Source organism: Tenrec ecaudatus, chromosome 5, assembly GCF_050624435.1.
Source record: "Tenrec ecaudatus isolate mTenEca1 chromosome 5, mTenEca1.hap1, whole genome shotgun sequence".
Classification (NCBI taxonomy): domain Eukaryota; kingdom Metazoa; phylum Chordata; class Mammalia; order Afrosoricida; family Tenrecidae; genus Tenrec; species Tenrec ecaudatus.
Genome location: NC_134534.1, coordinates 4,067,849 through 4,084,992, shown reverse-complemented (window position 1 = coordinate 4,084,992; position 17,144 = coordinate 4,067,849). Strand labels below are relative to the sequence as shown.

The following is a 17,144-nucleotide window of genomic DNA, read 5'->3' as shown; positions in this document are numbered from 1 at the left end:
CCAGTGACTCCTTGGGAGGAAGATGAAGCTGTCCACTCCCGTCAAGAGTTACAGTCTCAGAAACTCACAGGGACTGTTCTACCCTGTCCAATAGGGTTGCTAGGAGATAGCATTGAATTGAGGACAGTGAGTTTGGGGAGGTTTATTGTTGCTGTGTTTTTTTTAATAGGGTAGCTCTACGTCAAAATTAACTCCATGGCAGTGGGTTTAAATATCCCTTCTCACAAGTTTCTGCCGTTCCAGATTATTGTATTGCTCCCCACCGCCCCCGTTCAGCTTTCCTCCAAGTCTATGCATTTTCGAAGTCTTCTAAAATATTCTCCATGTGACAATATTCTCTGTAGCGTCAAAGGGCATAGATGCATACACTGTATACCTGCCCTCCTGCACACCTGTGCACTCGTTGCAGCTCTCATTAAAACAGCTCGCTCCTCACCTTTACCGCGCTTGCTTCTGTCTGTACTCCTCTCTGACTTTCACCGAGCCCTCCTTGCCCGAGCTGTGTCTTCTTCCTGCCCGCATTTCCCGCAGCGTGGACATTGGTGCCCTCAACAGAGGCGGTGGGTCACCATCATGGCTGCGTGAGCAGTTGGTCATGCACTCTAACCACCTGGCTCTACTCAGTGTTGGGGTTGCCATGAGCAGAAAGATATTCACTGGGAATGGGCTAATTTATCCATTCGGGTTTTATGGACAGATCCAATTAAATTTAATTGCCATGTATCTGGATAGAATGATTAGCTGTAACACTGTTTGCTTCCGTGTGGATTACCCCCAGCATAATAATAAATTATTAGCTACAGAGATAAGCAGTTTGGTATGCAGAGGAGGACATGCAGTGTCAAACAGACTGCCTGATAAATCTCAGGATTAGGGCTTGTAACGATCTCACACAAGTTAAGGCTGGGTGCTGGGGAAGTTTCAGGGAGGGCCAACAGGGATAACTCTGTTGGAATTAAGAGGGTATAATGGCGAAGAGACCACAGAAACACCCAAAGTCCCCTGCCAATGACAACCAGGCCACCCAGGAAGCCAGAGGGGAGAAATGGAGCAATGGACAATGGCCCATGTGGAATAGGGTGGGGTTCTCTGGCTGCAATTTGGGAAGAAGCAGAACTTGAGTGTGCAGTCTCAATGGAGTTTCCTTGATATTCAAGGCATCACCGGGTAGCACTCCCTGAGTACAATAACCAGGCATCTTTTCCTTAGTTAAGTGTAGTACAAAGCAGGATCCTGGAAGGAAATGGATGGCACATTTAAAAAGAGGGATCTAAATAGATTGTGTCAAAGGAACTATTGACGAGACAAGAAGAGGAGTTAGGGGCCACAACTAGGATAGCACAGTATTGTGGGGTTACTATCTGCAGACTTTCATATTTCAAGAAATGGAAAGAGTTTTGAGAACTCAGGAGGAAGCTGTAGAGAAAACAAGCCAGGGCTGGAGCTGGGGCCTCTGGTTGAAGACATGGTCAGTGGTCATGCTGGTCAATATTGAGAAGCCAGCCCTCAGAGGAAACATATAGGGCCCTGCTTGATAGTGTCTGCCAATTGGTGTGGTGTAAATACTTCCGTGTCTCTGCTTTCTGGCTACCAGCATGAAGACACTACCCATGGAATTTGGAAGAGCTCTGGAAATCTGGCAGAAGTGAACTGTTGCACACCAGTGGGTGAGGGGCCCAGAGGAGCATGGCCCGGCAATGAGCACTAGGGCTCCCCTCTCCTCCCCCCTTTTCCTCCTTCCCTCCAATTACCTACGGGACCTCTCACAAGCTGAACCCAACCAAAAACCCAAAGATTAGGATGGGTGAGTAGGCCATTCTGGCAGCTTCCTGGGGGTACAAAGCAGGCCAGGAAGGGTGGAAGTAGAGGGTTTAGCCAGCACCCCAGTGGGTGGGTGTTTTTGGCTTTCCAATTTTCATTACAGGTGAGGAATTAGTCATCACTGGGAGGCAGAAAAAAAGATGGAGCTCAGGGGAGCTAAAAGCTGCAGTCGATCAGGTGTGCAGCTGTGTGTGTGTGTGTGTGTGTGTGTGTGTGTGTGTGTGTGTCTTGGGCTTTGATGGGAGGCAGCCCTGGCCCAGGAGAAGGTTCTGAGCAAAGGCTGAGGATAGGACAAATAGTGCATAGCAGGGTTGAACACTTCCCTTTCACAGAAGGAGTTAAAAAGATCCTGGAAAGAGAAAGTTTCCTGGTTCCATTCATCATGCACTCATTCCTACATGCATACATTCATTCTCCCACTCAGGTGCATTTCCATTGTGGTGTATGGCAGGGTCTGGGGTGCAGGGAGGGATAAGACAACTGCCGCTGCAGAGAGACCTGTAGGTCAGCTTGTGCTGGAGGTTACATGTGATTAGTAAGTCGATGAGTGACAGAAAGAGGAGACTACAGAAGGAAGCAGACATGTGTAAAGGTATATGGATACATGCAGGCATGTAAACATACATGCACAAGTGCATGGATCTCATCCATCAGACTCCACAATGCATGCTCTAGCAGGGCCTTCAATTACCTGGCAGCCAGCGAGGCATGCAAAAGGCACAAGCTCTGACCTTACCCTTTCACCATCCAGGAGCAAGTGCGCTCGGAAGATCACGACATCATTGATGGGCACCTCTTCGTTCCTGTACAAGATCTGCAGGACCCGGCTCTGCACCGTGCCCTCATGGACGCAGGCGGAGTGCAGGCTGGAGCGCTCTGCAAGACAAGCATCAGAGGAGCCCGTGAGCGCCGTGTGGTGTGTGTCTAGTTCAAGGGAAGGAACTGCCCTGCATGCGTTCCACGGCCAGAGAGTAAAAGTTTAGATGAGTGAGACTTCGTCCTATGATTTCCATTCATAAATGTGGTTGGCATCCTCAAAGAACGTTGTTCAATCCCACCCACAAGCCCCTGTGATCTTAGCTCATCCTTGATCATTGGGAGCAGTCTGAATGACAGCTGGCTTAGGATGGCTTAACAGACCTATTTCTTGGTCAACATGAAGGGTCAAAGCCAAGCCCTATGGATAAGACCAGCATGAAGTTCTGGGCCTGACAACCAGGTACCTTGTCCTATGGGAAAGGCTGCATTCTGGTGGTGCTCTCAGTGCATGGTTGAGTAGCTGGAGGGCCATGTAGCTGTACACCAACGAGCCACAGAGTAAGCCCAGGTGTCATTTCCTCTCCTTCCTTCCTCCTGCCCCCCTCTCTCCTTTCCTGTCTTCCTTGTCCTCATTTTCTTTCTCTCTGTCCCTCCCTTTTTCTTTTGATTCCTTCCTTCCCTCCTTCCTTCCTTCCTTCCTTTTTGCTACCTTCTAGTTCTATGAACAATTGCTACGTCTTCCTGACACAAATGGGAAGTTATAGGGGAGTGTTGGCTTGGCCTCATGTCCTCTGACGCATTCACTCTACTCTACATCCACTCAACTTATTTCAAGTTGAGCGGAACTTCGGAGAAACAAAGCCCATCCAATGATGGGAAGAGTCACCGTGCATCTGCCAAGCAGGTTTATTTACCATGGGAGACATGGGTGGACATCTCTAAAGCACCTACTGTGATTGTGTATGATAATGGCCACATGCTTCCCCACTGTGTATCATAATCCTCACAGCAAATCCCGAAGGTGAATTTCTTTCCAGATGAAGAGGCCAACATTCAAAGGAAAACCCAGGGCCTTGGCATGCGCTATGTATGTGGTGTGGCACTGCGTCACGGGAGTTCTTCCTCATGGCTTCCCACTGAACCGCCAAGAAAATGCAGTCTCAGAGGGCGCATTAACGAAACCCACCCATCCCCCAGCAAATGGGAGGCTCTGGATGGAGCCATCCTACGATAATCCGGTACCACACTCTCGGACCTAATCCGGTACCACACTCTCGGACCTAATCCGGTACCACACTCTCGGACCTAATCTGGTACCACACTCTCAGGCCCTTGGTGCAGCACTGCTTCTGAGTTGGGCTGCTAACCATGAGGTCGGCAGTTTGACAAGCTTATCTCTGGCTGTAAAGCAGGACAGCCTCAGTCACTCACTGTGGTTGTTCTACTTTATCCTACAGGATCACTATCAGTCGGAGTCGATTCTGAGGAGTTGAATTTGAGAGAGAGAGAACAGAGAGCCAAGAAAAATTAATCCAATCAACAAAGAGAAACCAACCAAGTGGTTTATCCCTAGTTCCAGATGACTTGGAGCATCTCTGAGAGACAGAAGGGATCATTTTCACCTTCCAGTGCACGCGCGCACACGTACATACACACATAAACACACACGCACAGAGACACACAACAGCAACAAAAACAACCCTTACTGCCATCAAGTCAATTTTGACTCATAGCACCTTCATGTTTCCAAAATTGTAAGCCCTCAGGGAACCAAACAGCCCCCTCTTTCTCCTGAGTAGCAGTTAGTGGCTTTGAACTGCTGACCTTACAGTTAGCAGCCCAAAACACAACCACTATGCCACCAGGGTCCGCCAAACACTGCTTTTGTAGCCGCAGAGGCAAAACCAACTAAAAATAAATAAACAAAATCCCTCTGAAAAATTGTTTGAGAGCAATGACGATCTTTTAAGTTAGACAATGGTGTGTCTCAGTCAAGCCATGTTTTTGTTTGTGTTTTGCTTTTTTCCTATTGCCTCATACATATGCAAAGGGTGGGTAAGGAATAAGGAAGATGGAGAAGATGGGATGTCTTTAAATACAGTGTAGGTGAGGAACATCAAATACGCTGTGAGTTGCCAGAGGAGTGATCATGTGGCTCTGCCCCTCGCTGGCAGAACTGTGAGCCTTCCTCTCACACACTTTGGACATGTCATCAGGAAGGACCAGTCCTCAGCGAGGGGCATCATGCTTGGTAAAGTATTGCTGATGGTATTTTCGTTCATTACTGTCATGACTCAGAGTGACTATGATTAACAGCAGGAAACGCTGCCAAGTCCTGTCCCATCCTCATAGTTATGGTCATGCTTCAGCCAATGTGTCACATCATCTCATTGAGGGTGTTCCTGGCTAAGCAGAGCATTAATTTACAAAAGAAGAACGACCCTCAATGAGCTGGGTGCACCAATGGCAATACCAATTTGCTGAATCCTAGAAACAACTGTGAAGATGGGGCAGGACCAAGCATCTGCTGGACAGAGGGTGACTATGAGTCTGCGCTGTCTTGCTGGCACCTCCAGAAACATGCCACCCTGATTCTAGGAAGACCTACTGCATTTGAACAGCTATAGTTTTTAAATAGAAGTGATCCTTAGATACCAAGATCATTCTGTTTCGTTTGCTGCACTCAACCTTTCTTCCATCAGTGCCAAGGCCCTGTTGATCTACAAGGCAGTGCAAGTACCTGGTGGAAGATGGATGGAACAAAGACTCTGAAGGTCAGAGCAACAACCAAGTGTCTGTTGCTGGGGAAACAGCTATCAAAACAGTTCCATCATTTGCCTTCTTGGACAATTCACATAATCTCTTGTAATAGCAGCTTCCTCATTAGAAATGTGGGCAGAGCCACGCTGACTTGCTGATGGCTGGAGACATATGAAGATAGATTATATTGAATCTGAAGACAAGGCATTTCCTGGGTATCTGATACCCAGCATGATGACTTTTTAATTTTGTCTAGAGGGAAAGGCCCGAGAACAGTTCCATCTGCAGTGGCGTTTTTTATTTGGTTTGGTTTTGGATGGGAGATTAAGCTCTTCTGATTTTGAGCGGATTAGCAAATGAGGCCACAGGGCTCAGAAGCTCTTATGAAGGTCACCAAATGTCAGGATGCCCCAATTAAGCACACCATGAGGTCTTTTGAATGTCCCGTGGAACATTCGAGGCCATTTCCTCATGTTGATAAGTAGAGCACAAAGCAGCGTCTCTACAAGGGGAGATGCTCTAGTAAAGACAACCTTGGGAAGTCTGGGCATCACTGAGATGTCCTTGTCTTCTCTGCCCCTTCTCTTTTTCAACAAGGACATCCCATGCTGGGACACCTGGACGGGATCCCCGCTCCCTCTGCCTGTTCTGAAGGAAATGTTACCTCCTTCCTTAGCAAGGTTGATCCTGCAAGAGCAGCACCGTCACCCCCACGCTCAGTTTGCAGCACCCTCATAGCCAATGGGGGGGACCCATCATCACATACTGCTCTGCTCAGCTCGGCCTCCTTCACACAGCAGGGTCTGAGCACCCACGTGATCGAGCAGGACACTCTGCCTACGCATAAGGATCATGTTTCCTGAGGGATTCCTCCCCTCTTGTGATGAAGGAAAGAATGACGTTTCTCCCTTGGGCTTGCTGCACTGTTTGGCAATCAGCTTTCTACTCAACGAGTCTCGAATTCTACCACTGAGCCACCAATGCTCCAGCCCCTGCTGGTATTTGAAATACCAGTGATATAGCTTGGACCATGCCAACAGCACACCAACCACCACAGTATGTCACATTGACAGATGGATGGGTGGGGGTGCGGGGGGCGGCAGAAAACAAGAAAAATTGAAGTCACTGAAGCAGTTAGTAGGGCCTGGGATAAATTTCCATTTCCAGAAAGAGCTCGTCAAAGCTAAAGAGCCCAGCAAAAAAGCACCATCTGAAAGCCATGGTAAGCATTTTCCTATCAATGCTGAGAGGTTTAATTACTTAATTACAAACCACTATGACCTACCTATTAGTGTGGGCCCCAGAAAGGTCAGCACTTGACTGGCCTTATTAGCCAGAAATGAGCACTGTTAGCTGATCTCATAAGAGGAAGGCCAGCATTCTGTGTTGTCCCCAGCTTTCTGCTCTCCCCACCTGCACCAGCTGAGCCTCTTTCAAACTTGACCCCCAGAGGTCAGTACTCTCAGGTGTTTTCATTTGGACGTCAGGGCCAGCGTCCAGGGCATGCATGGCCTTGGACTGTGAGCTTGTGTACAGACCAGACGTCTGGCCCAACTGCAAGACGGATTTGGTCTTGGTTGTGCCAACTGGGAATGAGGCCCTACTCAGTCTGAGCCTCAGTTTCCCCACTGTGGGTGACACACACACACACTGTTGTCTCTTTGTCTGGTGTTTCTTTTGTCCTGTGGAAGGACATCAGCCATTTCTATTGTCCTCTATTTATAGTCCCTGCTGTGCCTGACACTAAAGACCCCTGATGGTACAAGGTTAGCAGTTCAAACCCCCCATCCACTCCTCCAAAGAAAGATAGTCACATCTTCTCCTGTATAGATTTAGAGCATTGGACATCCTACAGGGAAGTTTTTTTGTGTCCTATAGGGTCACTGTGAGTTGCAATCAACTCAAGACAGTGTGTTTGGGTACATGAAATATCAAATATTTGTCTTAACTCCTCCCAAGAAATTTAGCAGATGTCTCAAAGTCTTTTGTTTTAAAAAATGTTAATACATGTAGTGATATTTTATGTTAAATTCCACACAGTTTAATACCTGCAAACTAGCAAGGCAGAGTTCAAAGTCTCTGTGAGAAAAATAGAATAAATGCAAGACCATACCTTGCTCAAAAAAAGAGGCACATTTTAAAAAGTATACAGATGTAAGTGTACACATTGCCCCTAATCAAGGATTAATATGTTTCTGGGATTTGTGCTATGGAATCTGTCAACTCATTAAGTTTTAATGAGTCACCTGCTATGTGCCAGTGGCTCAAACCTGCCGGCCCCGCTGGGGGAGAAAGATGGAGCTCTCTTCTCCTGAAGAGAACATTTGAGAACGCCTGATGGTGCTCTTGGGTGAGCAGTGGACTGCAAACCTAAAAGTCAGCGGTTCAAATCCACCAGTGGCTCCATGGGAGAAAGATGAGTCTGTCTGCTCTTGGAAAGATGTACAGCCTTGGACATCCTATATGTGGACACTAGGGTCAAAATCAACTCAACGGCAGAAAGCCGTCTGGTTGATTTATAGCACTGAGTGGAACTACCTCCTAGAGTTTCTGAGGCTGTAACTCTGCAGGGATGTGTGCCGCCGTTGGGTTCAAACAGATGTTCAAGGTTGGCTATGAGTTAGAATCACCTGGACAGCAGTAAGTGAGGCTTGGGTGCATGTGTCGCTGGGTGTGAGAAATGAGATGGCCTTTGTAGCAGCTGGGGTGGGATCTGTTAGCATTTCAGCCAGCACTCTGTAGGAACAAACCAAAATCCATGCTCAGTGCCACTGAGTCTATTATGATGCACAGCCATCCTCTAGAACAGAGCAAAACTTCTCCTCTGGTTTTCCAAGAATAACTCTCTATAAAAGTAAAATGTCTCATCCTTATCCTAGGGAGCAGCTGGTGGTTTTGAACAGGTAACCTTGGGGTTAGAAACCCAACTTCTAACCACCACACCACCAGGACTCCCAAGGCCAGCAGAACAGGGGCAGATAAATAGGCTAGGAACCCAGGAACCACCCCACCTCTACTTTCCCAGCTGGCCCCAGTCCTCAGGCATCAGATACACATCTTTGAAGCTAACATAGCAGAGTCGAACTTCCAAACACCATCCCCCAATCTTACCCATAGCAATAAAACACTGCCTGGTCCTCTTCCAAGCAGCCCTGAGACATAGTGGTTACACATTGGTCTCTAACAGCAAGGTCAGCAGTTCAAACCACCAGCCGCCCCATGGGAGAAATAGGAGGCTTTCTGCTTCGGTAAAGAGCGACAGGCTCAGGAACCCATGGGGGTGGTTCTGCTCTGGCCCACAGGCTCGCCTTGGCACTGGACCTGATGTGCGTTTGGTTTGAGTTGGGTCTTTTTCCAATTGGGTCATCATGACCCCTCACCCCAACTGATCTGCAAATAGGAATCTGTCCATGGGGTAGTTGGGCACACAATGTTTCCTATGTCCCAACTCCTGTGCTCCCCTTCTATCACTTTCCCTCCGTGCTGCTTTGTAACCACAGAAAATCTCAATGCTCTTCCTTTCCATCTTCCACTCCCACCTACCACCATCCACTTAGAAGACACCACACAGAAGCTGCCCCCGCCCCCATGTCAAATGAAATCTCAGTGTTTACTGCAGTGTCGCTGAGCCATGCCCGGCTCAGAAACTGCAGCCAAGGTGCCAGCTCAGTAGGAAGCAAGCCTGGTGCTCAGAACTCAAAGTGACCTGGTGGCTGGGAAGTTGGCAGCGGTGATTAATACCCATTTGTTTCAGCAAATTGAACCTCAGCTCACGCAAGCTGTCTCGGGCTCCTGCCAAGTCCTCAGGTGACCCTCGAGAGATGCCAAACCAGCCCATGTCCCCGAACCCCATCACCCAGCATCTCACATGGTGAGCTTTCCTGAGAAGAGTGGGACCAAGCCTCCAAGCCCACTTCCCAGAACATTCCCTGGTAATAAGTTCCAGGAAGATGTGGCAAGTCACAGGCAGAGGGGTCTGGTTCTGCTACCAAGTCCTGCTGGAGCCATCTTCCCGGGCCGTCTGCTCCTTTCCAGCCACCATTGCAGCTATTCAGACACTAGTGGGATCCAGGGTGTTTCCCACCCATCACTGTCCCCAATGCCCACGAAGACAGGAGGGACTGTTCTGGAGCTCGTGGTGACGTTGCTTGTGGGAGGAGGCAGTAGAACACCATGTGTGGCATGGAGTTGCAAAAGAGAGAGTTTGACTTGCTACCAAAATAGTGGGTAGCCCCGAGTCACTGCCAATAGACAAGACCTGGTGATGTCTTTGTCTTTGTCTTCTAGAGACGGAGAGTCCCTTGGTGGGGCCAGTCCCAGCCTGATGGCCCAGAAGATGAGGTTGGCCAATGGATCCCCCAGCTCCCTCTAAGCTCCTGAAGCCCCCCTTGTCTGCCCTGTCGAGGGAAAGTGGGCACAGGTGCGCGTGCCCACCAGGGGCTTGCTTCCCATTCTCTCACCTGCTCAGCCTGGACTCCCCTCTATTGAATTGCTTCCTCCTGTTCCTGTACCTTGTCCATACCTGTGTAGAGGGGTGGGATTTTGTAAGTGATCGACACAAGTACCAACCAATCAGTGCTGAGCAGTTTTCTGTAGCTTCCCTACTGTGTCTGACATTGACCCCGTTGTTTTTGGTTCACAGGAAAAGTGGGGGATTGGGGTGATGAAAGGAAATACAAAGTTGAGGGCTGCCAGCGGCTACTGTAGCAGCTGGTCACAGGCAGTAGATTCTGATTCAGGGAAACTCCAGGTGTGCAGAGCGAAACCTGCTCCTTAGAGTTGTCAAGGTGGGGATCTTTCAGAAGCAGATTGCCAGGTTTGTCCCCTTAGGAAACCTCTGGGTGGGCTCAAATCACCAACCCACCTGCTAATAATGGAGTCGAGCCTCATGACAGATGCCCTAGCAGAGGGCTGTCCCTGGCGAAGCAGACCCGGTGTCTCTGAACCCTGGGCAGCCTGGCTCAGTCCTTGCAGCTGGTGGTGGTCTGCTCGCCGTCCCATGCTTTCACCTTCCTCCCAATCCCCCCAAAGTGGACTGGAGCCACTGCGAGGTGACACTGAGAGACATTCACCTGCCCACCATCAATTCCCCACTGCCTACGTACCCATTCCAGATGTCCACAGCCACAGCAAGAGTCTGCCTGGACGCAGCCATGAGTCTAAGCCAGCTCTCCTCCTTCAACCCCAGGCTGCTCAGTCCATCCATGCCCTGGGTTCCTAGCTGGCTGGCATGCCTTAGAGGTCTAGCCTGGCTTCTGATGGCCACCATGATTCAGTCCTGAACCTGGCTGAATGTAGTAACTGCCTTTCAACTTCAGACAAAAATATGTTCCAGCCACACTCCATGACCAACTTCCAGGATACTTCTTTTTTATAAATGTCTAGGATCCCTGCCACCTCTGGTCCAATCAAGTTGAGCAACATGACACCCACCCATGTATCCGATGACGAACACGGGGTCTAACCCCTTCCCATCTTTCTGGTTTATAGCAAGCGCTCTCATGCAGCAAGCTTTCCTTAACTGCCCATGTTGTCAGCAGAGACCAGCCCCCGGAGAAGGACCTCATGCTTGGTAAAGCAGTGGAAAAGCAGCGAAAAAGAGGAAGTGCTCTAATAAGATGGATGGACACAGTGGCTGCAACAATGGGCTCAAGCATGGGAACAATTGTGAGGATGGCACAGCACCAGGCAGTGTTTCCTTCTGTTGTGCACGGGGTCATTCTGGACCAGAAGTGACTTGATGCCACCTAGTGATAGCAGCAACAGTTCAGTTGAGTGAACATTCTCTGGATTCTATACATACACTGCTTAAACATACACTCAGCAGATGTCATCCATCCTAGTCACTTGTCCACTGCGTACCTGAGACACACATACACACACGTGCACATGCACCCATGTACTATGCATGAAAAACACTGATTGAGAGTCTTGGACATAAGATGGAGAATACCGACTGTAATTCTTTCTTTGAATAGATGCTACGACTTCCTCAACAGCATTTCCTAAAGAACTGAGCACACAGTAGGCGATCAGCATGTGCCTTGCCAGTTAGCTAAGGCAGGATGACGTCATGACCATTGGCAAACTACTTGCGACCACTGGGATGTAGGGGCAGAACTGAGAGGCACGGGTCAACGTGATGCTCTTTTATGATCATTTCATTTTCTGTAAAACGGTGCTCATCATCTCTAATTGCAGGGCTGCTGTAGCTAGGCAGACAACGATAATAACTGCTTAACTATAAAACAACTAATGTCCCCAGTTCTAGTGTCCCCCCACCTCCACCCCACCCCACCCCCATTGTTTGTTTGTTTTAATTGGGTGAAGGTTTACAGAGCAGATTTGGGGTCATGAAGGCTGAGGTTCAAAGGATCCATGTGTCCAGTACACTGACGATTTTCTTGTGTCTTCAATATCCATCCCTCTTCTTTGCTCCAGACAGATCAATGGGTGCACCTGAGATGACCACTCATGAGCTGTGAAGACTTCAGTTTCCACTCACCAAATTGAAACTTTTCGGAGGCATTGGCTCAATGACACCTACCATACCAAATACCAATTTCTGAGAAGGCCTGTGTGTTAGGTCGGGTGACTAGAGAAACAAATCCAGAGATACTCGTGTGTGTAGGAAAGTTTTATATCAAAAAGCAATTTTGAGAAAACATCCCAGCCTGGTCCATATCATGTCCATAAGTCAGATATTAGCCCATACATCTGATACTAGTCCATAAATTCCTCTTCAGACTCACAGAGCACATACAATGATGCTGAATGCAAGAAGATCACAGGCTGGTGAGTGAAAAGCCTTGTGGATCCAATGCCAGTGGAAGAATCTCAGCACTGGCTCCTCCAGCTCTCTGAATGTCTCAACAGTGAGAGAAAGGAAGTTCCCAGAATCCTCATGAGAAGGTCCCACCCACCAGGAAGCATCGCCAGGCCTGATAGACCTGATTGACCTACTAAACTCCACACCTTCAGTCTGTTCATCAAGCTGACATGAACTGATGTACCACAATCTGGCAAGCCACGGATTGCCCTTTTCATGGGTCCAGCATGGTGTTGCGGAAAGCAGACCATCTGCATGTGTTATTTTTAAATATCCTTCAGTCTCTGCCATGTTTTCCCCACTCAGAACTCTCCTGCTCAGCCATAAAGACCCTGCTTCTCTGCCCCTTCTTCAGAAGTCCCCTCTCTGTGTTGGCAGTGCTGGTTGCTTTTTTGTTCCCAATACACTCTGTTCCCGTGAAGCCATGGTGAACATCCTGGTCACTCCTGGTTACAGTTCTGTGTCTATTCCAATAACTGGAATATGGGTCTCCCCAAGCTTGGGGAGACATGATTCACCTTTGGGCTTCTAGCTTCTAGCAGAGAACCTGGCACAGAGAAGGCACACTACACAGTTCAAATAAATTGATAACCTCATCCTTATCCCAACACCTGCCAGTATAAGGACTTCTCAAATGCCACCAATTCCCAAGAACGTTCCCAGTGGAAGGCAGTAGTGATGTAGTGACAGCAGCCAAGGAGCTGATACCAGGAGAGGTTGGTATTCAAGTCTGGTTCCCCATCCACTTGGAGACCAGCGCCCCAGGTGTTGCTCATCTGTACATGAAACATGAGAGTCTCTTCGGTGAAGGCTGGACAAGAGAATGACCGAGTGCATGCACTGAAGGCACGAAAGGGAAAATTCAGAAAGGAATCCAGCCACCTGCAGACAACAGCTTTTTGACAAAGGGCTGAGATGCATGACACAGGGCAGAGATGGTCTCTGTACTAAGTGGTGCCGGTAAAATTGGATGTCCATTTCAGAAAAACATGAAGCAAGACCCATATCTCACACCATAAAAAAGACAAAGCTTGAGGCCCTTGTTAGTGTTGAGGATGCACACCTGTCCTCTCTCTCCTATCAGGACAGCTTCCATGTGGCCCTTATAGACCATCTTCTAGCTCCTCCCCTTGAGGTCACATGATACCCACCCAGCAGCAACCTCTCCACCCCCACCATTCTGCAAACCGCGTCCGTGCACAGGCAGCTGGGCAGTCCCCGGTCTCTCCCCGTGGCACGCTGACATCATGAATAACATGAATGCTTACTGAGTATTTGGCAGAATGAGCAGTTGCGCTTCAGTTGGGGATTGTGCTTATCCCCAAAGGACTGCTGGGGCTCCCTGGTTGTAGTGGTTAGGTGCTGTCCATTCTGCTCCCACTTACACAGATGCCGTGCACAACCCAGCTCAACACGCCCAGTGCTGCGCCATCCGCACAATCACTGTCATGTTGCAGCCCACTGTTGCAGCCACTGTGTCCATCTATCTCCTTGAGGGACAGTCTTCCTGGTACTTTTTTAACTTTAGTGTTGTTAGTTGACATAAAGTTGACTCATAATGACGCTAAGTACGTAAAGCAAAATTACACACTGCCGGGCCATGTGTGAACCCTATAAATTGTGGCTCTCACATTTGAGCCCATGGGTGCAGCCATGATGTCACTCTTCACTGACACTCTACCAAGAATGATGTCCTTCTCCGAGGACAAGTCCTTCCTGATAACATGGTCAAAGCACATGAGACAAAGTCTCACCATCCTCGCTTCTAAGGGCAGCCATGCTGCCTGTCCTCCTTCCAAGACAGACTTGTGGAGCTAGTCACCAGGAAAGGCAACATCCCTCTTTCCCTCTCTTCGTCACTGTCCCACGGCTGAAGAGCCACGTAACTACTATGGGGACCGAGAGTCTCGGGAAGACCATGTTCTATGAACTCATTTTAAGAGCTCCTGGCTAGCAGGGGGGTTGCATGTTGGGTTATTAACCCCCAAACTGGAAGTTTGAACCCACAGCCACTCCCAAGATGAGAGTGTTTCCTCCTGTAAAGATCCATGGCCTTGGAAACCCAAGGGGACAGTTCTAATAGGATGACTGAGTTGAATAGACTGGATGTTTTGTTTGTTGGTTTTTATGAATCTATGTTATAGACAGGAACTGGAGGCCTGGCAAGAAGGAGAACTCAGCCCAAGTCTAGAACTAGTGATGGAATCTGGCTCTGAATCCCAAGTCCAGGGCCACCAGCACTGCCCTTGACTCTAGCTGGAGGGCTGAAGGACTACATTCCAGACTCTCCCCAATGCCCTGTATCTGATGGATTCCGTAACCAGCCTCTGAAAGTCAAAGAAGCGCCTGCCTGGATGTCAGCCAAGGCTTGGCCAGCCGGCTCTCCAAAATCAATGTACACCTAGTCTGCCATCCTTAGAATCAATTATTGCAGATTGAGATTCAATTACCAGATGGCCTGTTTGCCCAGGCACACTGTTCTCCCCACCTCCACCTTGGTGCTGGGGCATCCATGCAAGCGCAGCATTCACAGGAGCCTGCAAATAGTTGGGGCATGGGGCAGAGGAGACCAGGCTTGCCTCCTTGTTATTGTGAGGTGGTATCAAGTCAGTTTCAACCTGTAGCAACCCCATGCACGACAGAGCTAAACACTGCCCGGTCTGGCACCTCCTCACAGTTGTTCCTCTTCTCCAGCCCCTTGTCACAGCCACGGTGTCAGTCCATGTGGTAGAGGGCGTTTTTCTCTTTCATTGCCCTCTACTTTACCAAGCACGATGTCCTTCTCCAGGGACTGGTATCTCCTGACACTATATCCAAAATATCTAAGACAAAGTTTCCCATCCTTGCCTCTCAGGATCACTCTGACTGCACTTATACCGAGACAGATTTTATTTTACTTTTGGCAGCCTGTGGTATTTTAAACAGTCTTTGCCAGCACCACAATTCGCCCACTTGGCAAAGCTGTTCTGAGCATCCCCAGCTGACATGGCCAGTCCTCCGCTGGCTGCTGGGCCCAGGGCTTCCCCACCCTGGACATCACTGGTCACTTAGCCATTCTGTATTTACATAATTGTGTGAGGGGTGTCCTTTCAGTGGTAGAATTCTCCCCGGGTGCATTGCCGGCCAATCCCGCTCCTGCCCAGCCACCACCCTCTGTCCATCCATGGAGGCTTGATGTTGCTAGGATGCTGAACAGCTGCAGCAGAGCTAACAGACTAAGGAAGACTAGGAAGACAAGCCTGGTGATTTGCTTCTGAAAACAAACTAGTGAAACAGTCCGTGAATTGATCCACGCCTAGCCGTGTGGATGTAGCAGGGCTGGGCATCCCTTCACTCTACTGGGCATGGGGTCCCTGTGAGTTGGGGGATGCCCAAGGGCAGCTGAACCACGGCAATATGAGGCTCTTGTAACTGTGGCCCATTCCAGGTGCCAGAGGACTTGGCATCAGATCCAAAAGGAAAAGGCACCTTTTAATGACTAGAGTGTTTCAACTCTTGTCCCTTCTTTATTCGTACCTATGTAGTGGACTGATAACCACAAGGTTGGCAGTTCGAACCTACTAGCTACTGTAGCACTCCAAGGGAGAACGATAAGACATGATGCCCCCTAAAGTATAATTACAGGGTTCCAGTTCATGCATGTACAAGTTTACTCCAAAGAAAATATGTGTAAACATGCCTCCAACATGAGATAATAGCTACGGACCAGCTCTTTCAATCATGTACTTGCAGCCCTGTCATTAGGGATCTTTAAAACGCAAAACCAAAAGTGCAATCAGCTTAGGGGTTTCTGGGGTACCCTGCTAGGCCAACTAAATTCAACGCAGAGAGATCAGCTTAAAGTTCTGGTGACTGTTTGTCGGGCTTCCAAAGGGGGACGTATGATCTACTTTTCTCAAAGGTCTCAGGACAATCAAGGAAGAAGCTTTCAGAAAACCAAGAACTGCTTTGGTGAGAAACAGACCAGGAATGTTTTTCTTACTTCTTTACTTTCCCATCAGGACAAGTCACAATTGATTCTCCCAGTGTAGCAAGAGCTACCTGACTAGAATTTTGTTGCGAAATCTTACACCATCTAGCCTTGTCCCATCTGAGTTTTTTAGGTTCTCAGTTACCAAAACCATTGGAAAAGAATATCATCCACCTCTCTCGGGACGGCAAGGCCGCATTTTGATGGGGTTTATGCATATTTACAAAGAAAGAAGTCTTTGGGGAAGAATTAGAAAGATGGTTTGTTAGACAGGGTTCTCTAGAAAAGCAAAACCAGGACACTTAGGATTTTATATAGATAGATATACAGCATAAGAAATAAGACAGCTAATTAGTCTATAAAGCAGTACAAATGGCTCAGTGCAACTCACTTCCATGAGACAGCTAATACACTGGCAGTCCTTCAAGTCTCAAGGGCCGCTGGTGCAAGTCAAGGAAGCAGACTGCTGTGTGCTCTGGAGAGCAATTCAGGCAATCTGGCCACAGGCAGCAAACAGCAAGTCAGGTCACCAACAGTAAACCAGCTAACAGGGCCTGGCAGTCCCCAGTTCAAGAGATATTCCAGTAGCATGGAGAAGCAGGTCTTGAAGGAACCTCAAACTACAGCGACACAGTCCAGGAGTTAGGTGTCCCACAGTTAGTGTAGTTTTCAAGTTGAGGCAGAGAATCAGCTAAGGCAGCCACACACTGGTCTTATTATCAGAGATCAAGAGACAAGAAAGGCGAGACTGGCTGGACCATTTATCTCACTCCCCTTCCATCAATCCCACATGTGTTCATTGGCCAGGTTGGCACAATAAACCTACCTATCACAGATGGAAACACTTTTTGAAGTGTATAGACCTAGAAAGAGGGTATGTCAAGAAAGCATAGCTACATACTTGGTACTTTTGATAGATAAAGGCTTCTATGATTTTGTAGCAAGTAGTATCATACAATGGTAATTACAAAAGTTCATACATGCACACGTGTATTCCAAACACGA

At 48.5% G+C, this 17,144-nt stretch overlaps 1 protein-coding gene across 1 annotated transcript in view; it reads right to left on the bottom strand.

Annotated features, from left to right (window-relative positions):
- FAM135B (family with sequence similarity 135 member B) overlaps positions 1-17,144 on the bottom strand; it is a 122,801-nt gene that overhangs the window by 63,330 nt on the left and 42,327 nt on the right. Inside the window, exon 3 of the mRNA XM_075550569.1 lies at positions 2,558-2,697. Within this exon, the coding sequence (XP_075406684.1) occupies positions 2,558-2,697 (140 nt within the window). The remainder of the gene's footprint in view (positions 1-2,557; positions 2,698-17,144) is intronic.